At 55.6% G+C, this 26,915-nt stretch overlaps 1 protein-coding gene across 7 annotated transcripts in view; it reads right to left on the reverse strand.

Annotated features, from left to right (window-relative positions):
* Positions 1 to 10,523: 10,523 nt before the first annotated feature.
* The window catches only part of DIP2A (disco interacting protein 2 homolog A), a 45,091-nt gene continuing 28,699 nt past the window's right edge, over positions 10,524 to 26,915 (reverse strand). For 5 of the 7 annotated variants that reach the window (XM_075607386.1, XM_075607383.1, XM_075607382.1 and 2 more), the window contains 24 exons: positions 23,031 to 23,150; positions 22,738 to 22,852; positions 22,436 to 22,575; positions 21,309 to 21,445; positions 21,099 to 21,179; positions 20,879 to 21,006; positions 20,582 to 20,696; positions 20,158 to 20,359; positions 19,877 to 19,986; positions 19,661 to 19,741; positions 16,150 to 16,273; positions 15,832 to 15,953; positions 15,222 to 15,333; positions 14,767 to 14,876; positions 14,391 to 14,521; positions 14,139 to 14,307; positions 13,834 to 14,004; positions 13,623 to 13,652; positions 13,308 to 13,369; positions 13,171 to 13,228; positions 12,898 to 12,972; positions 12,368 to 12,542; positions 12,052 to 12,175; positions 10,524 to 11,703 (listed from right to left, as the gene is read on the reverse strand). In XM_075607386.1, the coding sequence (XP_075463501.1) occupies positions 11,451 to 11,703; positions 12,052 to 12,175; positions 12,368 to 12,542; positions 12,898 to 12,972; positions 13,171 to 13,228; positions 13,308 to 13,369; positions 13,623 to 13,652; positions 13,834 to 14,004; positions 14,139 to 14,307; positions 14,391 to 14,521; positions 14,767 to 14,876; positions 15,222 to 15,333; positions 15,832 to 15,953; positions 16,150 to 16,273; positions 19,661 to 19,741; positions 19,877 to 19,986; positions 20,158 to 20,359; positions 20,582 to 20,696; positions 20,879 to 21,006; positions 21,099 to 21,179; positions 21,309 to 21,445; positions 22,436 to 22,575; positions 22,738 to 22,852; positions 23,031 to 23,150 (2,945 nt within the window). In that variant the 3' untranslated portion in view covers positions 10,524 to 11,450. Of the gene's footprint in view, positions 11,704 to 12,051; positions 12,176 to 12,367; positions 12,543 to 12,897; positions 12,973 to 13,170; positions 13,229 to 13,307; positions 13,370 to 13,622; positions 13,653 to 13,833; positions 14,005 to 14,138; positions 14,308 to 14,390; positions 14,522 to 14,766; positions 14,877 to 15,221; positions 15,334 to 15,831; positions 15,954 to 16,149; positions 16,274 to 19,660; positions 19,742 to 19,876; positions 19,987 to 20,157; positions 20,360 to 20,581; positions 20,697 to 20,865; positions 21,007 to 21,098; positions 21,180 to 21,308; positions 21,446 to 22,435; positions 22,576 to 22,737; positions 22,853 to 23,030; positions 23,151 to 26,915 lie in introns of those variants that run through there. The other 2 variants (XM_075607381.1, XM_075607387.1) reach the window with 2 other exon arrangements.

A 26,915-nucleotide genomic window follows, 5' to 3' on the forward strand; every position in this document is an offset into this window, starting at 1 on the left:
GAACCTGGAACCCTGCGAGCGCTCACCCAGCTCCGCCGCCTGCGGCTGCAGGGGAACCTGCTGCAGCGCCTGCGGAGAGACGACTTCTCCATGCTGCAGCGGCTGGAGCTGCTGGACCTGTCTGGGAACCGGATCCGGGAGCTGGCGCCCGAGGTGTTCTCCCCGCTGCGCTCCCTGGCCCTCCTGAGCCTGCAGCACAACCTGCTGCGCCACCTCCGCTTCCAGACGCTTCGCAACCTGCCGGCCCCGGGGACCCTGCTCCTGCTGTCCCACAACCCGTGGGAGTGTGACTGTGACCTGCAGCGGGTGTTCGGGAAGCTGGGCGGGGTGCGGAGGCTGCGCCTGCAGGACGCGGGGGAGGTGCGCTGCGCGGAGCCGCCGGCGCTCAGGGGGAGGCCGCTGGCCTCGCTGGACACACGGCTCTGCGCGGCTGAGACCGTCACTGTGCTGGTCATCACGCTGACCGTGGCCGTTACCGTGGTTGGAGCCGTTGTGACCGCTGAGAGGCGCCGTAAGAAGGGCACCAAGATTCACTGGAGTCGGGACAGTGAGATGTGTCCCCAGGACTGAAGGGAACAGACACCAGGGGTCAGGAGTGAGGGGGAGAGAGTCATGGGGTCAGGAGTGAGGGGTACAGAGTCCAAGGGTCAGGAGTGAGGGGTAGAGTCCAAGGGTCAGGAGTGAGGGGGAAAGAGTCCATGGGTCAGGAGTGAGGGGTACAGAGTCCAAGGGTCAGGAGTGAGGGGTAGAGTCCAAGGGTCAGGAGTGAGGGGGAAAGAGTCCATGGGTCAGGAGTGAGGGGTACAGAGCCCAAGGGTCCGGAGTGAGGGGGGGGACAGAGTCCAGGGGTCAGGACTGCGGGGAGGACAGAGTCCAGGGGTCCGGACTGTGGTGGGACAGAGTCCAGGGGTCAGGACTGTGGGGGGTGGCAGAGTCCAGGGATCAGGACTGCGAGGGGATAGAGTCCAGGGGTCAGGACTGCGGGGGGATAGAGTCCAGGGGTCAGGACTGCGGGGGGATAGAGTCCAGGGGTCAGGACTGCGGGGGGATAGAGTCCAGGGGTCAGGACTGCGGGGGGATGAGTCCAGGGGTCAGGACTGTGGGGGGATGAGTCCAGGGGTCAGGACTGCGGGGGGATGAGTCCAAGGGTCAGGACTGTGGGGGGGACACAGAGTCCAGGACTGTGGGGGGGAGGGGTCAGGACTGTGGGGGGGGGACACAAACTCCAAGGGTCAGGACTGTATGTGTGGGGGGGGGGAAACAGAGTCCAGGGGTCAGGACTGTGGGGTGGGGGGACAGAGTCCAGGGGTCAGGACTGTGGGGTGGGGGGACAGAGTCCAGGGGTCAGGTCTGTGGGGGAGGGGGGACAGAGTCCAGGGGTCAGGAATGAGGAAAGGTTGTAAATGTTAAATCCAGACAAGATTGTTAAATTACCAATGACCAATCTTTATTAAACACATATAAAACTATAAAATTATTCCAAATACGAGTCCATAAACTTCTAACTGGTACCAGTTTGTATGTTTATCGTTATTTATATAACGCCTTTCATGTACATAGCGCTTCACAGCAGCACTACAGGTGACATAAGGTAATAATATCACACACACAATGGGAACAAGTGCTTTTAAGACTCAAAAGTAACACATGGAAAAGGAGTCCCTGCCCCGAAGAGCTGACAATCTCCAGGGTAAGTAGGGAGAGCTTTCAGAGACACTAGGCGGGTGTTCTGGTTAGTGCATCTGCAAGGGGCCAAGGTCAGTGGATCTGAGATGTATAGTACCAGCCAGCGGAGCTAGTATGAGATGTAACCTTAAGTCCACTTCAGACAGTACTGTGTCTTGGCCCAGATGAATGTTCTTGGAGGTATTAGTTGAACTAAAATGTCCCCAGGCTGTGGTGCAGACATGTAGAAACTGAAGGTATTTCCAAAGGAAGAAATTAAATGTGATGTAGGGTTGCCAGGTGTCCAGAATTGAACCAGACTGGCCTGTATTTGGTCACTGTCCAGTAAAAAATTAGAGGCAATTCTGGACATGTGTGTGTCTGGTATTACTTCTCTGGACCTAGTGACCTGACCGGCTTTGGGGGGCTGTGGAATTTCCCTGAGCAGGCAGACAGAAGGGCTGTTACTAGGGACTGGGCAGCTTCCTCGATCCTGATTGGCTGCATTACCCAGCAGCAGCCAATTAGGAGGAGGTGTCAGAAGCCTGGGGGTGGGGCCAAGGAGAGAAGGAAACAGCATGGAGACGAGAGGTGTGTGTGTGTCTCGAGTGCGTCGCACCTTTCACCATTCTGTCCAGTATTTTTGGTGATGCCACCTGGCAACCTAAATATGAGTGATTTCTCAAGTAATTATGGCAAACACGGCTTTGGCAAATTAGGCTCTGAATAAATATAATAATATTAATAATACAATTTACTAACTAATGCACAACTCATGTAAGAAATACTCCGCAGCAAAGGCTCCGGTCTCGGATAAGATTCCACGTAGGGCTAAATCAAGGTACGTTGATCCAGTAACGGCAGTTAATACCCGAAGCAACTACTAGGAACTAATACAAGTAAAATATACAGCCTATAACTTAAAGCAGAAAAGGATCGTAGTCTTCTGGATACCTTCAGCTCTGGTGCTGTGCTTGGCATCTGTACTATTTTGTGGTTAAGGAACCCCAACCCTCTCTAATAGCGCGTCTGAGATCAGATGCATTGTAAGGAACCCCAACCCTCTCTAATAGCGCGTCTGAGATCAGATGCATTGTAAGGAACCCCAACCCTCTCTAATAGCGCGTCTGAGATCAGATGCATTGTAAGGAACCCGAACCCTCTCTAATAGCGCGTCTGAGATCAGATGCATTGTAAGGAACCCCAACCCTCTCTAATAGAGCGTCCGAGATCAGATGCATTGTAAGGAACCCCAACCCTCTCTAATAGTGTGTCTGAGATCAGATGCATTGTAAGGAACCCCAACCCTCTCTAATAGAGCGTCCGAGATCAGATGCATTGTAAGGAACCCCAACCCTCTCTAATAGTGTGTCTGAGATCAGATGCATTGTAAGGAACCCCAACCCTCTCTAATAGCGCGTCTGAGATCAGATGCATTGTAAGGAACCCCAACACTCTCTTATAGCGCGTCTGAGATCAGATGCATTGTAAGGAACCCCAACCCTCTCTAATAGCGCGTCTGAGATCAGATGCATTGTAAATTCTTCTGTATTTGGTACCATTTTCAAATTACCTGAAATTTGCAGGGAACCCTTTAGGAATGCACGGGGACCCCAATGACTCTTAGGACCTCCTGTTGAAAAACACTGGGTTAAAGGGATTTTCCTACATTACTGTGGAGAGACCAAGGGTGTGGGGTGGGTCGGAAGAGAGACCAAGGGTGTGGGGTGGGTGGGAAGAGAGACCGTGGGGGTGGGGGGGAGAAGAGACCAAGGTGATGGGGGGAGAAAGAAGAGACAATTGTGAAGGAGAGATCAAGGGTGTGGGTTTGGGGGAGGGGAGAGAACCCACAGTGGGGTGGGAGGAGAGACCAAGGTAAGGGGAGTGGGGGAGAAGAGAGCAAGGTGAGGGGGGGGGGGACCAATATGAGGGGCCTGAGGGCGTGCAGCAGGGTAGGGAGCTATGACAGCACCAAGGGTGCTCCAGGGATAGCAAGAGCTAACAATACATTTGGGGAGAGCCTCATGTGAGCATTAAATATGTATCATGGTGATCTGAATGGGAGAGTTAAATATGGCTGCTCAATCACAGAGAAAGGTGAACATCCCTGCAGAAACCATAAAACGGGTTGTAACAGCTGGAATGTGTTTAATAAAACCCTTGACAGACAAACTACATTTTATGTAAACAACACACAGCGGGGTTGAGGGATCTGCAGTCTCTGTGGGTTCTCTCTCTGACCCGCCTTCCGGGGCCGAGGCTGCAGGGTCCCGCTGCTCGGAGAGGCTCCTGTATCGGAGGAAACCTCTGCTAGGGGTGTGTGCGGTGCCCGGGAAGCGGAGCCTGGGGGTTATACACATATTACTACTGTTCAGCAGGCCGCAGGGTTCCAGTCATTCGGCAGTGTTTATAACCCCACAGGAGGACCTCTAATACAAAGAGAGGGGGAGGGAGAAAGACTAGAGTAAGGGGGGGGGGGAGGAGAGACTAGGGAAAAGGGGGATGGAAGGAGAAAAGACTAGGGTGAGGGGGGACAGACTAGGGCAAAGGGAGAGACCAAGGTGAGGGAGTGGGAGGAGAGAGACAAGGATGGGAAGGGGGAGAGGAGAGACCAGCGTGAGAGGAGGGGGAGAAGGGACCAGTGAGTGGAAGGGGGCGGGGGGGGAGAGAAACCAAGGTGAGTGGAAGGTTAGACCAGGGTGAGGTGGGGGGGGCGGGTGAGAGAGACAAAGATGAGGAGGAGAGGAGATACCAGGGTGTGGGAATTGGGAGGGGGAGAAGGGACTAGCTTGTGGGGCAGGGGGATGGGGAAGAAGGGACCAGGGGGTGGGGAGAAAGATCTGGGTAAGGATGGGGGGAAGAGAGATCAGTGTGAGCGGTGGAGGAGAGAGACCAGGGTAAGGGGGGGAGAGAGATCTGGGAAAGGAAGGGGGAGAAAGATCTGGGTAAGGAGTGGGGAGAGAGATCAGGGTGATGGGGGGGGGGGAGAAACCAAGGTGAGAGTGGAAGGTTAGACCAGGTTGAAGGTGGGGGAGAGGAAGAAGAGACCAAGGTGATGGGGGGAGGATAGACAAGGGTGAGGGGGTGGAGAGACATAGGTATGGTGTGGAGGGGAGACCAATGTTAGGGGAGGAGGGAGGAGAGACAAGGGTGAGGGGAATGGAGAGACCAGGGTGTGAGGAGAGATTAGGGTGTGGTGGGAGAGAGAAGAGAGATTAAGATGAGGGGGGAGGGAGAAGAGCCCAGGGTGGGAGGAAGAGAGACCATGGTGAGGGGAGACCTCAACAACATAGCAAGCAGAGCGTCCCCCCACACAGGTGCCATGTCCATATCAAAATTATAGGAAAGATAGATAAAGGATGATAAAGAAAGTTCCTTTTATTTGTTCATATTTGTAATTGAGCGTTTTCTGACATCCAATATCCAAAAACAGATCTCTCGACAGTTCATCTGTTTATCGTTAGGTAAAATAACAATAAGCTTCCTCTACGGGTACCGGCTAAACTAAAACTTACTATGGATGGAGAACGGAGGACTCTTGATTGCTCTATTGTTGGTTTGTTCATTCATTAAGTTCTGACGTACAGACATACCCTGCATTAACGTACGCACTGGGACCGGAGCATGTATGTAACACTGTACCTACTCTATAAACAGATTCATGTAGTAAACCCTGCTATTAATGTAACCTATGCAGGACTTGTTAGTATGAAACTGTAATACAACTAAACAGACCTTGGAAAGTCTGGGCACAAAGCCTAAACTCTTACCATGGCCTTGGACAGACTTCATCATGTACCCAGAATGTACTATAAACAATTCACTTGTTCTAACTTTCCTACAAATCAGTCATGTCCCTTAAATGTTTTTGTTTTTTTTTGTTGTTTTTTTTTCATATTCCACAATCTTAGTCCAGTCTGAATAGTCTGGGGAAACAAAATGGATTCTATCAGACAACATGGATTCCGAATCACTCGAATTCCATTCACACAATAAACACATAGTATGCTCCAGCTGCTGGGCAGCACACACCCTCAGTATAGGGGACGGTCTGTTAAATGGCTGAGTGCTTTCATCTTAGCTATACAGCACTATTTGGCACAGAGGTCAGTGACCCCGGCCATGCAGGCTGAGGTCTCTATGACTGTAGTGACTGCTTGGCGTGCAGGTGCTTGCAGTGGGAGCCAGTGAGATCGCGGAGCAGACACAGATTCTCAGGCACTATGCAACTCATCCAGCAGCACGAGGCAGAGAACCTGGGTCTGACCGAGAAGGTGGTCTTCTCTGTCTTCTGTTCATATCTTCTGGTTCTGGTCTTCAACCTCTTCCTCTCTGTATGCTCCCTGCAGTCTCACTCCCTCTCTCTGTATGCCCCCTGCAGCCTGACACCGTCTCTCTGTATGCACCCTGCAGTCTCACTCCCTCTCTCTGTATGCCCCCTGCAGTCTCACTCCCTCTCTCTGTATGCCCCCTGCAGTCTCACTCCCTCTCTGTGCCCCCTGCAGTCTCACTCCCTCTCTCTGTGCCCCCTGCAGTCTCACTCCCTTTCTGTATGCCCCCTGCAGTCTCACTCCCTCTCTCTGTATGCCCCCTGCAGTCTCACTCCCTCTCTCTGTATGCACCCTGCAGTCTCACTCCCTCTCTCTGTATGCACCCTGCAGTCTCACTCCCTCTCTCTGTATGCACCCTGCAGTCTCACTCCCTCTCTCTGTATGCACCCTGCAGTCTCACTCCCTCTCTCTGTATGCCCCCTGCAGCCTGACACCCTCTCTCTGTATGCTCCCTGCAGTCTCACTCCCTCTCTCTGTATGCCCCCTGCAGTCTCACTCCCTCTCTGTATGCACCCTGCAGCCTGACACCCTCTCTCTGTATGCCCCCTGCAGTCTCACTCCCTCTCTCTGTATGCCCCCTGCAGTCTCACTCCCTCTCTGTATGCACCCTGCAGCCTGACACCCTCTCTCTGTATGCACCCTGCAGTCTCACTCCCTCTCTCTGTATGCCCCCTGCAGTCTCACTCCCTCTCTGTATGCACCCTGCAGTCTCACTCCCTCTCTCTGTATGCACCCTGCAGTCTCACTCCCTCTCTCTGTATGCCCCCTGCAGCCTGACACCCTCTCTCTGTATGCACCCTGCAGCCTGACACCCTCTCTCTGTATAAAAATACTGATAAACAACACTCACAAAGCAATAGTAGTTAGTATATATGCAGTGCAGGGTGCCAAGGATAGAAGAGGACCCAATTCCTCTAATAATATACAATAATCCAAGCTATCCAGCACTCACTGTCTATAGAAATCATAGGTCAAAGCTGGAATGATACCAAAAAACATAATTTAATGTATAGACAAGAGAACTGAAAAACCAAAACCACAGCCACTAAAAATAAATAAACATAGGCAGTCCAGTGAAGGGATAAGGGAAGAGGGGAAAACAAAGAAAAAAAAAGGGGGACAAGACAATACAAAAATGGGTGCAACAAGGGGAGACAGCAGGGGGCAACGTTTCAGGGAACACCCCTTAGTTAGGCCCGTTCCCCCTCGCTCCAAAGGAACAGAGGGGTACTTCCCTGTCCCCACAAGAACCAAATCAAGTCCCAAACAAAATCTAACAACCCCCCACACAAAATAGAAACAATTAAGTCAGCTTAATTGTATAGCACTGAGTATATGTGATTCGCAGAGGAACCGTCAGTGAATAAAGGCAAAGGTCAAACCACAGTGAATCTGTCTGCAAAGTTCAAGGAGTCCTGCTCCTCTCATGTGCAAGGGGTATCTTTTGGTTCTTGTCTTCCATCTCTTCCTCTCTGTGTCCCCTGCAGTCTCACTCCCTCTCTCTGTATGCACCCTGCAGTCTCACTCCCTCTCTCTGTATGCCCCCTGCAGTCTCACTCCCTCTCTGTATGCACCCTGCAGTCTCACTCCCTCTCTCTGTATGCCCCCTGCAGTCTCACTCCCGCTCTCTGTATGCACCCTGCAGTCTCACTCCCTCTCTCTGTATGCCCCCTGCAGTCTCACTCCCTCTCTCTGTATGCACCCTGCAGTCTCACTCCCGCTCTCTGTATGCACCCTGCAGCCTGACACCCTCTCTCTGTATGCACCCTGCAGCCTGACACCCTCTCCTCTCTGCATTTTGCGTTCATGTTAGAATCTGTGCTCCTGATCGCTGGCTGAAGGACAAGGTCATGTGACCAAGCAGCGCAAACCTTCACCCGGTGCCGCATAGCGTGACCAGAGAGTACGGCAGCAAAGTCCTGTTCTGGGACTCGCTCTTACACCTGCACTTCAGCCTTTGAGAAGAATGCTAGCCTGGGCACCCATGTGTTCCCTATGCATATACATTGTATCACAGAGCACTGCATTGGGAACAGTGTGTTGTAATAAAGATGGACAAACCGGCTGTGTCTTGTCACTGCCACAAAGCTTCTGGCTTAAAGCAGCTGTCCAAGCTGGCGTTTTTTTCCTTCTCTTTAATATGTGCATCAATACAATCCACACAATGATAAGTAATTCGCTAAGTTGCAGATCGATCAGCTCAGGGGTTCACTAAATGGCTGCATCTTTGGTACTCTTCTGCTGCACTGACAAAGTTCTGTGTGGAAGATCATGTGACCAGGCAGTCACTAGGAACAATTGGTGCACTGCAAGAGAGGGCAGGGCTCAAAAAGGGGTGTGCCAGAGCCTGTCTCAGAAGAGGAAGTGGATGTGACTTTGTAAATGGTTGCTATAGAAACAAATATGCTTGTTACATTATAATACATTACAAATGTAATTCAGGGTTGTTTAAAAAAATAAATAAAACAGTGTAAGTTCTCTCTCTATCTATATCTATATAGATCTATATCTATATATAGAGATCTATATATATATAGATTTATTTTTTTTAACTTTGTATGTTGGCTGTGCTTATGGGCAATCTGATTGGCCAGAGGCTGTGTGACAGGCCAACTGACCAATCAGATTGGTCCGTCGGACCACTCGCCCTCCCACGGCTCTCAATGGCCGGTGTCCCGCCCCCCCACAGCTCTCATTGGCCGGTGCGCTCTAACCCAGGGGTCCCCAACCCCCAGGCACACTGCTGCTGCCGCCTGAGGTGAGGAAATGCTCCCTGTGGCTGTTGCGGGGGGTGGGGGTAATTTGAAGACGACGTGTGATTATTTGCCCCACACCCCCCAGCTCCATTTTTAGCCCCACACCCCCCAGCTCCGTTTTTAGCCACACCCCCAACTGACACACACACACCGACACCCCCTCCCCCCCTGCCTTCCTTCTCCCCCCCCCGCCTTCCTTCTCCCCCCCCCCCCACCCCTGCCTTCCTTGACACGTGTATTGCTCCTGTATGTGTTTTGCACCGTTTCGGCCCGGGTGCACTATCACATGGCCAGTGCTGCCCTCTCTCACACCTATGATTGGAGGCCTCTCACAGCGAAGACATTTCTATCCAAACCAAAATGACCACGTGCTGCAGCCAACAGTGTCCGAGCCATGTGTCCTGCCGAGTGTGGACAGGGGACCGCTGTCCTTATCAGCCCCACACTACAAGGGGAGGTTTCATGTTACATCATTCAGCTCAAGGGTAAAACATCTGCCTGACAAAATGGACCTGCCTGGGTTTGAAAGCTTACACTCTAACCACGCGCTTCCTTTAATAGCCTCACTTCTACCTGACCGTTTTGGATGATTCTGCTCCGTGTTCCCTGTGCACGGAGGATGAGCAGGGATTTTACGTTCCTTGTGCCCCCTGCATGGTTTCACCGCCCAATGCCAGAACCTGCAGGATTTTCAGGATATCCCTGCTGAAACCACCTGTGCTGAAGCAGGGATATCCTGAACACCTGACCTGTTGGCCCTTGAGGACCGAAGTTGCCCACCCATGCTGTAGGGCACAGGTTTGCCTCTTTTGCTGGAAACGGAGCTGAAGGCATTTCCCATGTGGAGAGGAGGCGACCGCAGCCTAAGAGACAGCGAGGGGGAGCAGGCAGAGGCCAGTTGCATTTGGGCAACCTGAAACCAAACCGTGCTGCCCTCTCTCATCATGACACTCGATCCAGCAACAGAGACGCTGCAGTAAGTGCGCATGTTCTCGCCGGTGGTTGGGAGGAGACGAAACAATGTTCCTGGGATTCAGGTTATGTTTAAGAATACCAAGCTCCTAAATCTCTTTACGATACTCGTGCGTTCTTCTCAAGGATGTCTTCTCTCTACCCCCTTTGTACCTAAAGCCCTCTCCCGCCTTAAACCTTTCTCACTCACTGCCCCACACCTCTGGAATGCCCTTCCCCTCAACACCCGACTAGCACCCTCTCTATCCACCTTTAAGACTCACCTTAAAACACACTTGCTTAAAGAAGCATATGAGTAGCACCGTGGCTAATACTATACACATGATACATAAAGCTTGGCCCCCTGCAGACGCACTTACCAGAACTCCCTCCTACTGTCTCTGTATGTTCTATCTACCAATTAGATTGTAAGCTCCTCGGGGCAGGGACTCCTCTTCCGAAATGTTACTTTTATGTCTGAAGCACTAATTCCCATGACCTGTTATTTGTTATTTATGATTGTCACGTGTATTACTACTGTGAAGCGCTATGTACATTAATGGCGCTATATAAATAAAGACATACATACCATACATACACTAAGCCCAGCTCCTTTTTACTTACTTCACCCTGCACCAATCTTGAAAGCTCCCACTTAAACTGGAGAGCACGCTTCCTTAATGATGTATATCCGGGTTAAGCCAATTGTGGGGAATAAACACTGCATTTCCCTGTTACAGGAGACACATACAATGCTCTGCTTTCCGCAGCAAGCGGAGACCTCCCTCCAAACACAGACGCGTCACGTCGGGAAATAGTTTTAAAATGTTTAATGTGCTTTTTTTTTTTTTTTTTTTGTAACTTCACAATGTAACTTGGTCGGCCTCCAGAGCTCCCAATGCTTTCTTGTATTTTCATACTTTTGCTATAAAAACATTGTTAAAATGGAAGGCGCCCTTTTCCCTCTGCCTCAGAACCAGCAGGAATGTCCTTTAAACCGATGCACTTAATAAATTACACAAGTTCTGTACAGAATTACATTCAGCTACCTGCAGAGAGGGGAAGCAGCAGCAGCAGCCCACTCAAGGCTGGTGAACAGTCACACTTTGGAGAAGTTTTAGTCCCACTTGGCTCAGAGAGGGGGGGGACATACCCCCTCCCTTCCATATAAAAATAACTATGTGCTCAGATCCATCCGCCCCCCCTCGGGGACACTGGAGATTCACATTATTGCAAGAGTTTGAGTTTCACAGGGGCGACAAGACAGGAGCCACGGACATAACATACTAAAGGGCGAGTGATAAAAAAGGAGCGCAGCAGCTGTGTTGCGTCGGCGGCGCGAGGGAGAGACGCACCCTCCTGGTGGGGAAGGAAATGCTACATCCAGTGTCATAGTAAGAGGTATAAGTTCACCATTTCGGGTGTATTCTGATCCGAGACATGGGGGCGATCTTCCAGATACTTGGCAAGAACAAGAGGGTCTTTCCCTGCATGTGTAGCAAGGAGACCCCCTGCAAGACGGGCAATGGCACCGCTGCTGCATGTGCCCCAAATCAGGGGCGGCGCTCTGCAATCATAACCAACGGGCAAGGAAGACGAACCAACACCACGTGCTCCGGCCACTTGTGTTCAGGACACAGACTGCTGGTTGTAAGTAGTAAGACGGGCTCCTTCCGGACATCGGCTCCCTCACTCCTTTATCCGCGTGAGGCGTTCAGTGGATGAGGCGGACGCTCGGCGCCGCGGATCACATGTTGTATGCCACGTAGATGGGATCGAGCTGGTCAGCCAGGAAGCCGTCGCGAAGGTGCATGCGCTGCTTCTCCCCGCGGGAGTTGATGGGGATGACGCCGGGGTCCACGATGACCACCACGCCCACCACCAGGTAGTGCTCCTCCAGGACCACGTTGGTCACCAGTGCCACCAGGTCAAGCGCCTCCTGCTCTGGCCCGTCCAGCTCTAGCACGACCACCAACAGGTTTGTCCACGTGAAGACGGCGCTGAGGGGGAAAGGATGCAACGTGAAGCCTCAAATGCTGCATAATCTGATGCAAGGTACTCGCCTGCCACAGGCAGACCACCAAAGGCATGTTACCTCTCGGGCTGCGCTAGGAGATACCCCTGTGAGAGGCGCCACTGTGTCATACACAATACAGTGTTGTAGAGCCGTGAAATTGAGCAAATAAGCAGATCTCACCCCATAATCCCCAATTAGCGGAAGGAAGGGACACGGATAACTGCTGTCTGCAGGATATGTTCTGTGCTGGCTCGGTGCCCTTCTCCACACACTTATCCCCCTCCTCCCGCTAACGTGCTGCGGCCCCCTCCCCCCTCCCCCCGGCACTCACCACTCAGCGATGTTCTTGTGGGAGCGAATCACAGAGGTTTCTATGTCGATGGGATGGTACCTCATGCCCCTTAACTCCAAAGTCTCATCTAGGGAACCCACCACATACAGAGCATCGTGTCTCTCTGAAAAAGAAAGGGTTAAAAACTCTGGGGCCTCTCGTCTATCCTCCCGCGGGGGAGCAGTGCTCAGTGTGCCCTGTGCCAGCTTCGATCATGGTGTCCAACATATTAAACTTGCCCCCCTGCCTACTGCAGCCCACCTCCCCTATACTCACAGCGCACATCGCCCCCACCCCTCTTTACTCTCCCACCCACCTCCGCAGGCGTCCGTCAGCTCTGTTCTGCGGAGGAAGCCGAGGTACCCCGTGCGTGACCACACGGTGTGCGTGTCCCCGAAGCTCAGCCGCGCGTTGAAGTGGTCAGCGTGCAGCGTCTCCTCCCCATACACCGTGTAATAACCGTTGGCGTTATGGGGGCTGCTCACCCAAATCTGGAAAAGACAAGGTGCAGGAATGAGAGGGAGAAAGGAGGATGGGGAACCCCCTGCTATAGTCTGTAGTACTCACAGCATTCTTTCCCTGACACATACTACATCACAGAGACATGCTGAACCTCCTCAGACAACTTTAGCGTGTAAGGGCAGAATTCTGCGTCTGAGAACAACCTGCTGATTAAGACGTTACAGGAGGTGGCATTGGAAGCTTCTTCCCTGTGCCACAGGATTCCTAGTACGATGTCTGAAATACATCCATCTGCAACATCACTGCAGGGAAAACCTATAACTGACGGGAGCCTGGGGGTGCAGCACTGGTTATTGGGGTCCGGTCGTGCTCACATATACTCACCTCCCCCAGGTGAGAGTCCCCGAGTGGCCCTTTGGTCTCTGTGTGCGCGATGATCACTTTTACACCTGGGAGAATCTGCAGGGACAGAAGCAGAGATCTCGGCTCAACTAGGGATGGGTCAGCTCCTCCAGTCACCTCAAACACCCCCCTTCCCCCGGCCTCCACATGCCCTGATTTCATTTACAGACTCAGCCTGAATACATCCAGGTTAAGTCTGCACAGACCCAGCTAGGAGCTCCCACTGACACCCTGCGACTAACAGACGGAAGTTACCTTTCCAGACTCCATCAGTGGCAGACTGTGCGGGGACCCTCTCTCCACCAAACGCACCCTGCAAGACAGACAGACGCTCAGAGGATGAAAGGTACAAAAGGGGGAGCAGAGAAAGCAGGAGGGTCTGGGTTTTTTACCTATCGTGCCGCAGGGCTCGCATGTCTACATACACAGTGGTCGGGTCGGGGCCTGCTGTGCCCTGAGAAAAAGGAATCAAACAGTTACTTCTCACAAACTGCTGCGACAAGGTGCCCACATAATGAGCAGGGAGCTGGCATGCAGGTGACGAGCAAAGCACACAACCTTGCTACAAACACAGTGTGTGGAAGCCTGAACTACAACCCAGCCATACGCTGATACTCCTGCGCTCACACACCTTCCTAGCACTGCCCAGCCCAGAGCAAAGCACGGGTCTGGTAGCATGTCAGGGCACACACATGCAGACACCATACCTGGTCAGCAAGCTTGCCCAGTCTGTTGGGCTGAAAGAGGAACCACAAAGAGAAGTGAGAGAGAGAGAGGCCAAAGAGGAGAGCGAGAGAAGGAATGGAGATATAACAGAAAATGGACCCGCTCCAGAGCGACGCCAATCTGACCAATTGGGACACCACACACCTAGCAGGCGGAAAGGAGAGCACCGCATGAGCTGCAGCCCACGCTCACCTGTAAACAGATGGCCACGTTGACACGGCAGCCGAACGTGGTGCTCACAGCTCTGGTAGACAATCCCATATCCTTGAACAACTTGGAAAAGGACTGAGTGAGAGGGATACGAGGCCGCTCCTCTGCCACCACCATGCACGTTCTCACGCAGGAGAGGTTCACACCTCGCGCCTAGGGCAGGGGAAACGGATCCAGTAAGAAGGAGGAGGAGGAGGAGAGAGAGAGACAGAGAGAAAGAATCAGAGGGTGGGAGGCAGAAGAGTGACATGGTTTCAGATGCCCACATGGAGGGAAGAGCTCCTCACCCGCAGGGCACTGGTCTGTGTGCCCAGGCCTCTGGTGCACATTTCCATGACAGAGTAGGAGCAGAAGGTGACGCGCACTTTGTACTGACTGACAGCGCTCAGCCACAGAGATGCATTAGTCTCCAGCTCTAAGGGCGGCACCAGGATGGACTGGTGTCCGGAATACACGCTGCGGAGAGAAGAGACACGTTCGCACGTGAGGTGAAGACTCCCTGCGAGAGAGGCTGGAAGCAGAGAAGGTGGATACATTACCTGCAGAGGCACCAGAGGGCAAAGCCCAAGCCACAGTATGGATCCAAGCAGATGGCGATCTGACGAGAGGGGTACAGCTCACACTGCAGCTTTATGGAGCGACATAAGGCACTGGTGGCTGCGTGAGACATCTGGAGGAGAGGGGACAAGAGGGGGTGAGACATCTGGAGGAGAGGGGACAAGAGAGGGTGAGACATCTGGAGGAGAGGGGACGGGGCACGGTGACACTTCTCGGGATAATACCCTTCTGTGCATAATATTGTGTGGTATTAGAATACCCTGGTTTTATCACACAGATCACCCACACACCGAGGGGACTTCACTATCCGCCATCCCTATCCTACATGTGGGTGATATATCCAGGCCGTCAACGTACCTTCACTCCGGCTAATATCCCTGTGGTGGACACGCTGAAATCCAAATACGCCAGGGTGTCTGGTGAAGGTGGCCGGAACATGCTCGTCACCTTCTTCTTGGGCATGTCCTCTGCAGGGAGACAAGGAGGTTACACGGAACTCCACGAAACTGCACACGCTTACAGTGACCGGATCCGACTGCAGAATGTCACACACACACGGATCCCCAGTGAGATTGTTCCATAAGTGAAATAGTCACTACACTTTGTGTAGGTCGCTTGTGATACAAGAGTGAATAGTCTGAGACTTGATATCGTTTATTCACAAAGTGGATCAAGTGAAAATGTATTTCAGCCTGACAAGGGTTAATCACCGCTCCTCCCGAATGACTGCGATCATTACTGAAAGCCCGCAGCAATCTCGGGGTTACATGACGGACGGTCAAAGCATATTAAATATCCCCAAATTTCCTCACCTGCGTCCAGAATGGTTGGCCACGTTTTGATGTCCACGGCCGCAGCAGCTTCTTTGGACTTGAGCAGCCGCATTATTGCTTGTGTGGTGAGAATACAGGAGGACTTGCTGACCTGCACACGGGAGGGACACGGACACGCAGCACCAGTGAACAAACTCGGACAGGGAGAAATACACAAAGCACACGCACACACACACACACCACTTTTTAGAAGCAAAAAAAAGGTTCTTACAGCACAGGGCTGTGAGCAAAGAGTGTGTGTGAGAGTGTGAGTGTGTGTGAGTGTGTGTGAGTGTGTGTGAGTGTGTGTGAGTGTGTGTGAGTGTGTGTGAGTCAAGTTTAACAATGCGTTCCACAAAGAAAAATAATAACGTCAGCTTCGAGAACGTCACCCTCCGGTAAATCCCGGATTTAACGGAACTTAAAGAACCAACTGGAAAAAAAGGGTTTGAACCGTTTCTATAGATGGACATAACTTCCCTCCCCTTACCCACCAACTACTGGGAAGGGCATGGTCCACACAGATCATTTAACCCATGATTAACTGCCAAGAACGGGGTGGCGCGCACACACACACACGTAAGAAAGCATACACGGAATAGACTGGCACCTCTACAATCATCTTGACGGTGGGCAGGGTGGTAGTGAGGTTCTGCGGGTGAGGGGGGCGCACGGTGATGGGGATACAACCAGCATAAAGACAGCCGTAAAATGTAGCAATCAAGTCAATTCCTGGGAAACAGATAAACACATTGAGCGATGCGCACAGAGCAGCTGCTACGTGCAGCACAACACAATACGGTGCCAAGCCTTAGCACGCCTTTACTCCTATTCATATGAAGGGAATCATGTGAAACACGCTCAAACTTAGCACCCGTTTCTGGATCTGGGCCTTGGCGCACTGACAGGATGCCCCCATGTTCCTCACCTGGGGGATACACCAGGGCCACATGGTCCCCGACGCCCAGGCGAGCTTTCTCCACCAATCCGGCTGCCACACGCTCTGCTCGCTTGTGCAGCTGCAAACAGGACGCCGAGCTGGAGACTGTGCCCTGCAGAGCACACCGCAGTGAGAGGGGGCGCGGAGGGAAGCGCGCACAGCGCACACCGCAGTGAGAGGGGGCGCGGAGGGAAGCGCGCACAGAGCACACACAGAGCACACCGCAGTGAGAGGGGGCGCGGAGGGAAGCGCGCACAGAGCACACACAGAGCACACCGCAGTGAGAGGGGGCGCGGAGGGAAGCGCGCACAGAGCACACCGCAGTGAGAGGGGGCGCGGAGGGAAGCGCGCACAGAGCACACCGCAGTGAGAGGGGGCGCGGAGGGAAGCGCGCACAGAGCACATCGCAGTGAGAGGGGGCGCAGAGGGAAGCGCGCACAGAGCACACCGCAGTGAGAAGGGGCGCAGAGGGAAGCGCGCACAGAGCATACCGCAGTGAGAGGGGGCGCGGAGGGAAGCGCGCACAGAGCACACCGCAGTGAGAGGGGGCGCGGAGGGAAGAGCGCACAGAGCACACCGCAGTGAGAGGGGGCGCGGAGGGAAGAGCGCACAGAGCACACCGCAGTGAGAGGGGGCGCGGAGGGAAGCGCGCACAGAGCACACAGAGCACACCGCAGTGAGAGGGGGCGCGGAGGGAAGCGCGCACAGAGCACACCGCAGTGAGAGGGGGCGCGGAGGGAAGCGCGCACAGAGCACACCGCAGTGAGAGGGGGCGCGGAGGGAAGCGCGCACAGAGCACACCGCAGTGAGAGGGGGCGCGGAGGGAAGCGCGCACAGAGCACACCGCAGTGAGAGGGGGCGCGGAGGGAAGCGCGCACAGAGCACACCGCAGTGAGAGGGGGCGCGGAGGGAAGCGCGCACAGAGCACACAGAGCACACCGCAGTGAGAGGGGGCGCGGAGGGAAGCGCGCACAGAGCACACCGCAGTGAGAGGGGGCGCGGAGGGAAGCGCGCACAGAGCACACCGCAGTGAGAGGGGGCGCGGAGGGAAGCGCGCACAGAGCACACCGCAGTGAGAGGGGGCGCGGAGGGAAGCGCGCACAGAGCACACCGCAGTGAGAGGGGGCGCGGAGGGAAGCGCGCACAGAGCACACCGCAGTGAGAGGGGGCGCGGAGGGAAGCGCGCACAGAGCACACACAGAGCACACCGCAGTGAGAGGGGGCGCAGAGGGAAGTGCGCACAGAGCACACCGCAGTGAGAGGGGGCGCAGAGGGAAGCGCGCACAGAGCACACCGCAGTGAGAGGGGGCGCAGAGGGAAGCGCGCACAGAGCACACCGCAGTGAGAGGGGGCGCAGAGGGAAGCGCGCACAGAGCACACCGCAGTGAGAGGGGGCGCAGAGGGAAGCGCGCACAGAGCACACCGCAGTGAGAAGGGGCGCAGAGGGAAGCGCGCACAGAGCACACCGCAGTGAGAGGGGGCGCGGAGGGAAGCGCGCACAGAGCACACCGCAGTGAGAGGGGGCGCGGAGGGAAGCGCGCACAGAGCACACACAGAGCACACCGCAGTGAGAGGGGGCGCGGAGGGAAGCGCGCACAGAGCACACCGCAGTGAGAGGAGGCGCGGAGGGAAGCGCGCACAGAGCACACCGCAGTGAGAGGGGGCGCGGAGGGAAGCGCGCACAGAGCACACCGCAGTGAGAGGGGGCGCGGAGGGAAGCGCGCACAGAGCACACACAGAGCACACCGCAGTGAGAGGGGGCGCGGAGGGAAGCGCGCACAGAGCACACCGCAGTGAGAGGAGGCGCGGAGGGAAGCGCGCACAGAGCACACTGCAGTGAGAGGGGGCGCGGAGGGAAGCGCGCACAGAGCACACCGCAGTGAGAGGGGGCGCAGAGGGAAGCGCGCACAGAGCACACCGCAGTGAGAGAGGGCGCGGAGGGAAGCGCGCACAGAGCACATCGCAGTGAGAGGGGGCGCGGAGGGAAGCGCGCACAGAGCACACCGCAGTGAGAGGGGGCGCGGAGGGAAGCGCGCACAGAGCACATCGCAGTGAGAGGGGGCGCGGAGGGAAGCGCGCACAGAGCACACCGCAGTGAGAGGGGGCGCGGAGGGAAGCGCGCACAGAGCACACCGCAGTGAGAAAGGGCGCAGAGGGAAGCGCGCACAGAGCACACCGCAGTGAGAGGGGGCGCAGAGGGAAGCGCGCACAGAGCACACCGCAGTGAGAGGGGGCGCGGAGGGAAGCGCGCACAGAGCACACCGCAGTGAGAGGGGGCGCGGAGGGAAGCGCGCACAGAGCACACCGCAGTGAGAGGGGGCGCGGAGGGAAGCGCGCACAGAGCACACCGCAGTGAGAGGGGGCGCGGAGGGAAGCGCGCACAGAGCACACCGCAGTGAGAGGGGGCGCGGAGGGAAGCGCGCACAGAGCACACCGCAGTGAGAGGGGGCGCGGAGGGAAGCGCGCACAGAGCACACCGCAGTGAGAGGGGGCGCGGAGGGAAGCGCGCACAGAGCACACCGCAGTGAGAGGGGGCGCGGAGGGAAGCGCGCACAGAGCACACCGCAGTGAGAGGGGGCGCGGAGGGAAGCGCGCACAGAGCACACCGCAGTGAGAAGGGGCGCGGAGGGAAGCGCGCACAGAGCACATCGCAGTGAGAGGGGGCGCGGAGGGAAGCGCGCACAGAGCACACCGCAGTGAGAGGGGGCGCGGAGGGAAGCGCGCACAGAGCACACCGCAGTGAGAGGGGGCGCGGAGGGAAGCGCGCACAGAGCACACCGCAGTGAGAGGGGGCGCGGAGGGAAGCGCGCACAGAGCACATCGCAGTGAGAGGGGGCGCAGAGGGAAGCGCGCACAGAGCACACCGCAGTGAGAGGGGGCGCGGAGGGAAGCGCGCACAGAGCACACCGCAGTGAGAGGGGGCGCGGAGGGAAGCGCGCAGAGCCACGGTCAGAGCACACCGTGCAAAGAAGATTGCAGAGAGAAGGGAACACAATGCAGAGAACAGCAAAGATGATGGAATGCAGAGCAGCGAGAAGAGAGCGCAGAGCAGCGAGAAGAGAGCGCAGAGCAGCGAGAAGAGAGCGCAGAGCAGCGAGAAGAGAGCGCAGAGCAGCGAGAAGAGAGCGCAGAGCAGCGAGAAGAGAGCGCAGAGCAGCGAGAAGAGAGCGCAGAGCAGCGAGAAGAGAGCGCAGAGCAGCGAGAAGAGAGCGCAGAGCAGCGAGACGACTGCAGAAGTCAATGTACAGAACAGAGCCACCAACAGGTCAGGTGTTAAGGATATCTTGAAGCAGGAATATCCTTAAAACCAGACCTGTTTGTGGCCCTTGACGACTTGAGTTGTCCTCCCCTGAAGCGGAGTGACGGCAGGATACAAAGCACCCCATACGCAGAACGCAGAGCAGTCATCACCGTGCAGAGCGACCAGCGCACGTCTCGAAGCGTAGAGAGCAGAGCGAGAGGCCGAATGAAAGCGTCCCAGCACACCTGCGTGCCTCACCTTGGCGTTGAGCAGCAGGAAGAGCGGGTGCTCAGGGGTGGTCTGCGCTCTCCACTGTAACACATCCGCCAAGTACAGGAACTGGAGGGGGGAACGTTAGAGATGGGAGAGGTGAGAGGTGCCCAATACAGACCAGAAGAGACCACAGCGACTAAACGGGTCAGGACCAGTATCGCACATCAATTCCAGGACCCCACAGGGTCACACTTATTTTACCTTTCGCGCCTGGTCATTGTCCTCGAGCTGCGACACGTCCCTCCCGCAGGCCTGCGCGATCCGCTTTCCAGCCACCAAATTCCCAACGATCATGGAGGCCGGGCCCACGTCTGAGAGAGACACGTCAGAACATGAGATCGCGTGACGGACACACAGGGGAAGTAGGTGACCACACGAGGGGCACGTCTCTCATGTGACAGACTCGGTGATTTTCCATAGGGAGCGGTCACGTCCCCAGACCATTTGAAAGGGTGAGGGCCACGTTCTCCTCCTGAGCTTACCTGGCTGCTTCTGCCGTGGCTTGGGCAAGTTGGTGACACAGGTGTGGGGACACATAAGGACGTTGCAGGGGTGCAAGGAGCCCTCCATGAAGCGCTGCTTTGTCTCAGAGATGTGGATTCCCCCTAGAGGGGCCTTGGGCAGAGTGTTGGCGGGTACCAGTGCCAGGCAGTACACACCCACCTGGTGAATGCTGTCTATGGCCTGCGGAAGCAGAGACAGGAGAGGGGTAAGAGGCATGGGGGGCGGTTTGATTTTGCAGGTCGGGTGACACAGCAGGTGTATACGAGGTGCACAGTATGGGGGTCTGGCCTCTGCCATAAGTGACTTCAGGATAGTTGGTCAGAGAAGATCACAGTGATTGGAATGGGCTCCCTGGTCCTCCAGCCCCCTCAGCACACGCCTGGCAGGGTGGGGTGTGCATACCTGCAAGACTCTGCTCATCCACTGGAAGCTGTCCTCTTCAGAGGAGTCTGGACGCTGCTCTGCAACCAGCACGATCCTTTCATCATGTAACACGCTAACCGAAAACACGGCTATCCTGCCGGGGTGAGCGGAGCGTCAGCAGCAGCTAAAGTCACCCCTTCAAAGCCAGAGCATCTCTGGCCCACACGCGCTCTGCACCTACTCTTACGCCAGCCCCCCAGATCCTGACGCTCCTTGGGCCCCACTGCCCCTTTGCACTCTTGCCTTGTTCCCTGCCTCTTTACCTTGTTCCCTCACCTGCCTCTGTAAACAAACTTCATGGGCTCTACAGCCAGGGCTGTCGCCAACACATCATCGGAGCTGTGTCTGCGTCCGCTCACCACCATCTGCCCGTCCACCTTCCCGACCACGAACAACAACCGCTCCTGGAAGAACAGCCAGGTTTAATCTTTCAGACACCAGGAAGAGACGGGGGGGGAAAGGGGATGGAAGAAACGGGATGTTCTGGGGTACTCACCGGTCCGATAAAGCCCAGTAGTCCAGTTCTGGTGAAGGGCTGGTCAGAAACAGGATCTCCGCTCGCAGTCACTGGGACAGTCTAAGAGATATGAAGTCATCTCACTCCAACAATTAACCCACTCCTCTCCTGCCCATCATAGGCACGTGTGCGGCCAACAAAAACTACTCCCCGATTTGCCACCCCGTGTCTGGGAATCCCACGACATACCTCGAAGATGTTCTTGGTAATCCCTTGAAGTCCGTGGAACGCCGTCCCCGTGGAGCTGGAGGCTACACACAGCTCCCCCACCTCGTCCGTCTTACACAGGTACGGGGTGCCCTCCACCTTCACTGCACACACGCTGGCTGGGGGCCACAGACACAGGCTCAGTCATCTTCTCTCACAGAGCAACACATATAGCCCCGTGTGTGTGTGTTAACACCTTCACTGCCATGGGTGCAGAGCAGCATATAAATCTATGCATCTCAGCATCTCCCCTCATGAAATCCCTCTCCTGGCTTCCGATCAAATCCCGTATCTCGCACTCCATTATCCACCTCACTTTTAAAGCTTTACACTCTTCTGCCCCTCCTTACATCTCAGCCCTAATTTCTCGCTATGCACCATCCAGACTCTTGCGTTCTTCTCAAGGATGTCTTCTTTCTAGCCCCTTTGTATCTAAAGCCCTCTCCCGCCTTAAACCCTTTTCACTGACTGCCCCACACCTCTGGAATGCCCTTCCCCTCAATATCCGACTAGCACCCTCTCTATCCACCTTTAAGACCCACCTTAATACACACTTGCTTAAAGAAGCATATGAATAGCACTGTGGATATTCTGAACACATGATACATAAAGCTTGGCCCCCTGCAGACGCACTTACCAGAACTCCCTCCTACTGTCTCTGTACATTCTCCCTACCTACCAATTAGACTGTAAGCTCCTCGGGGCAGGGACTCCTCTTCCTTAATGTTACGTTTATGTGTAAAGCACTTATTCCCATGATCTGTTATTTATATATTAGCTGTTAATTATTTGATTACACATGTATTACTGCTGTGAAGCGCTATGTACATTAATGGCGCTATATAAAGACATACAATACAATGTGCAGAGCAGCAACGCGGTGAGGCAGACCCCAACTTCACAGGGCTCTCGTCCAATTGCTTTTCCCTGTTCCCCCTTGTTGGCTTCAAGAGTGCAGCTTTAAACTAGTCACTGTTCAAGTAATAAGGCACTCGGACGTTGCTTAATCTTGGACTCAGTGCAACATGTTAACCCAATTTCGGAGTGCCTTATTAGAGCGGCAAGTAGACCGTGGTCTCTCCCGACCCCTGTGGTTGGACCCTCCCTACCTCCAGGCATGATCTGTCCCACGTCCTGCACAGTCAGCACAGATAGCTTTTCCTCCGTGTCCGCTCGGATCACGCCATAACTTAACCCATTCATGGACAGAACCGCCTTCCCAGGAGGCACTCCCCCCAGATCTGGTGGCCTGAAAACGAGAGATGGGGGAGGCAGGAGGAAGAAACATCAACTGCACAGAATATACAAATACACACAGCACTGCGGGTCTTTGTGGCTAGCAGGGCGACTATATGACTGCAGGAATGTTCCGGCGAGGAGATGGTCACACCTCTCGGGACCCCGGACTCACCTGCGCATGGACACAGTCAGCGCCTCCGAAGAGCTGGCGCAGGGAGAGATCACCTCTGGCCGGAGGCCCCGGGACTGGAAGACGTTGAGAAAGGCATCGCAGGAGGAGATTGACCCTGTGAGCACACAGACCCCATTATACCCAGCGTGTCCACTTCCCGTGCGCTCAGCCAGGGGATCCCAGCGAGAGCCTCTCTGTGCTCGGACGGTAAGAATATACATTGCCCCGCACAGAGGTTAGGTGGGAGCAGGTGACATGTCCAGGCGGACACGTTCTATGTTCCCCTCACTTACATGGGTTAGCTCCGTCTGCCACAACCAGCATCCGGAGGGAGCTCAAGCTTATATCCCGCTGGTCTCGATGTGCCAAGAGGGACCAGTGCATGTCCCGGGACTTCACCAGGGCCACACGGGCTGCAGAGGGAAAACCAGATATCAGCGCGCGCGGCAGGACAGCGCCGGAGCACCAGCACTGCAATACAGAGACACGCAGCAGGACAGCGCCGGAGCACCAGCACTGCAATACAGAGACACGCAGCAGGACAGCGCCGGAGCACCAGCACTGCAATACAGATACACGCAGCAGGACAGCGCCGGAGCACCAGCACTGCAATACAGAGACACGCAGCAGGACAGCACCGGAGCACCAGCACTGCAATACAGATACACGCAGCAGGACAGCGCCGGAGCACCAGCACTGCAATACAGAGACACGCAGCAGGACAGCGCCGGAGCACCAGCACTGCAATACAGAGACACGCAGCAGGACAGCGCCGGAGCACCAGCACTGCAATACAGATACACGCAGCAGGACAGCGCCGGAGCACCAGCACTGCAATACAGAGACACGCAGCAGGACAGCGCCGGAGCACCAGCACTGCAATACAGATATACGCAGCAGGACAGCGCCGGAGCACCAGCACTGCAATACGGACACACGCAGCAGGACAGCGCCGGTGCACTAGCACTGCAATACAGATACACGCAGCAGGACAGCGCCGGAGCACCAGCACTGCAATACAGAGACACGCAGCAGGACAGCGCCGGAGCAACAGCACTGCAATACAGATACACGCAGCAGGACAGCGCCGGAGCACCAGCACTGCAATACAGAGACACGCAGCAGGACAGCGCCGGAGCAACAGCACTGCAATACAGAGACACGCAGCAGGACAGCGCCGGAGCACCAGCACTGCAATACAGATACACGCAGCAGGACAGCGCCGGAGCACCAGCACTGCAATACAGAGACACGCAGCAGGACAGCACCGGAGCACCAGCACTGCAATACAGATACACGCAGCAGGACAGCGCCGGAGCATCAGCACTGCAATACAGATACACGCTGCAGGACAGCGCCGGTGCACCAGCACTGCAATACAGATATACGCAGCAGGACAGCGCCGGAGCAACAGCACTGCAATACAGAGACACGCAGGACAGCGCCGGAGCATCAGCACTGCAATACAGATATACGCAGCAGGACAGCGCCGGAGCAACAGCACTGCAATACAGAGACACGCAGCAGGACAGCGCCGGAGCAACAGCACTGCAATACAGAGACACGCAGCAGGACAGCGCCGGAGCATCAGCACTGCAATACAGATACACGCAGCAGGACAGCGCCGGAGCACCAGCACTGCAATACAGATACACGCAGCAGGACAGCGCCGGAGCATCAGCACTGCAATACAGATACACGCAGCAGGACAGCGCCGGAGCATCAGCACTGCAATACAGATACACGCTGCAGGACAGCGCCGGTGCACCAGCACTGCAATACAGAGACACGCAGCAGGACAGCGCCGGAGCACCAGCACTGCAATACAGAGACACGCTGCAGGACAGCGCCGGAGCACCAGCACTGCAATACAGATACACGCAGCAGGACAGCGCCGGAGCACCAGCACTGCAATACGGAGACACGCTGCAGGACAGCGCCGGAGCACCAGCACTGCAATACAGATACACGCAGCAGGACAGCGCCGGAGCACCAGCACTGCAATACAGATACACGCTGCAGGACAGCGCCGGAGCACCAGCACTGCAATACAGATACACGCAGCAGGACAGCGCCGGAGCATCAGCACTGCAATACAGATACACGCTGCAGGACAGCGCCGGTGCACCAGCACTGCAATACAGAGACACGCAGCAGGACAGCGCCGTAGCACCAGCACTGCAATACAGAGACACGCTGCAGGACAGCGCCGGAGCACCAGCACTGCAATACAGATACACGCAGCAGGACAGCGCCGGAGCACCAGCACTGCAATACGGAGACACGCTGCAGGACAGCGCCGGAGCACCAGCACTGCAATACAGATACACGCAGCAGGACAGCGCCGGAGCACCAGCACTGCAATACAGAGACACGCAGCAGGACAGCGCCGGAGCACCAGCACTGCAATACAGATACACGCAGCAGGATAGCGCGGAGCACCAGCACTGCAATACAGATACACGCAGCAGGATAGCGCGGAGCACCAGCACTGCAATACAGATACACGCAGCAGGACAGCGCCGGTGCACCAGCACTGCAATACAGAGACACGCAGCAGGACAGCGCCGGAGCACCAGCACTGCAATACAGATACACACGCAGCAGGACAGCGCCGGAGCACCAGCACTGCAATACAGAGACACGCAGCAGGACAGCGCCGGAGCACCAGCACTGCAATACAGATACACGCGGCAGGACAGCGCCGGTGCACTAGCACTGCAATACAGATACACGCAGCAGGACAGCGCCGGTGCACTAGCACTGCAATACAGATACACGCAGCAGGACAGCGCCGGAGCACCAGCACTGCAATACAGATATACACGCAGCAGGACAGCGCCGGAGCACCAGCACTGCAATACAGATATACACGCAGCAGGACAGCGCCGGTGCACTAGCACTGCAATACAGAGACACGCAGCAGGACAGCGCCGGTGCACTAGCACTGCAATACAGAGACACGCAGCAGGACAGCACCGGAGCACTAGCACTGCAATACAGATATACACGCAGCAGGACAGCACCGGTGCACTAGCACTGCAATACAGATATACACGCAGCAGGACAGCGCCGGTGCACCAGCACTGCAATACAGATATACACGCAGCAGGACAGCACCGGTGCACTAGCACTGCAATACAGAGACACGCTGCAGGACAGCGCCGGAGCACCAGCACTGCAATACAGATATACACGCAGCAGGACAGCGCCGGTGCACCAGCACTGCAATACGGACTAGCACTGCAATACAGATACACGCAGCAGGACAGCGCCGGTGCACCAGCACTGCAATACGGACTAGCACTGCAATACAGATACACGCAGCAGGACAGCGCCGGTGCAATAGCACTGCAATACAGATACACGCAGCAGGACAGCACCGGTGCACTAGCACTGCAATACAGATATACGCTGCAGGACAGCGCCGGTGCAATAGCACTGCAATACAGATACACGCAGCAGGACAGCACCGGTGCACTAGCACTGCAATACAGAGACACGCTGCAGGACAGCGCCGGTGCACTAGCACTGCAATACAGAGACACGCAGCAGGACAGCGCCGGAGCACTAGCACTGCAATACAGAGACACGCAGCAGGACAGCGCCGGTGCACTAGCACTGCAATACAGATATACGCAGCAGGACAGCGCCGGTGCACTAGCACTGCAATACAGATATACACGCAGCAGGACAGCACCGGAGCACTAGCACTGCAATACAGATATACACGCAGCAGGACAGCACCGGAGCACTAGCACTGCAATACAGATATACACGCAGCAGGACAGCGCCGGTGCACTAGCACTGCAATACAGATATACACGCAGGACAGCGCCGGTGCACTAGCACTGCAATACAGATATACACGCAGCAGGACAGCGCCGGTGCACTAGCACTGCAATACAGATATACACGCAGCAGGACAGCACCGGTGCACCAGCACTGCAATACAGAGACACGCAGGACAGCGCCGGTGCACTAGCACTGCAATACAGATATACACGCCAGGACAGCACCGGTGCACCAGCACTGCAATACAGATATACACGCCAGGACAGCACCGGTGCACTAGCACTGCAATACAGATACACGCAGCAGGACAGCGCCGGTGCACTAGCACTGCAATACAGATATACACGCAGCAGGACAGCACCGGTGCACTAGCACTGCAATAC

Source organism: Ascaphus truei, chromosome 7, assembly GCF_040206685.1.
Source record: "Ascaphus truei isolate aAscTru1 chromosome 7, aAscTru1.hap1, whole genome shotgun sequence".
NCBI classification, from domain to species: domain Eukaryota; kingdom Metazoa; phylum Chordata; class Amphibia; order Anura; family Ascaphidae; genus Ascaphus; species Ascaphus truei.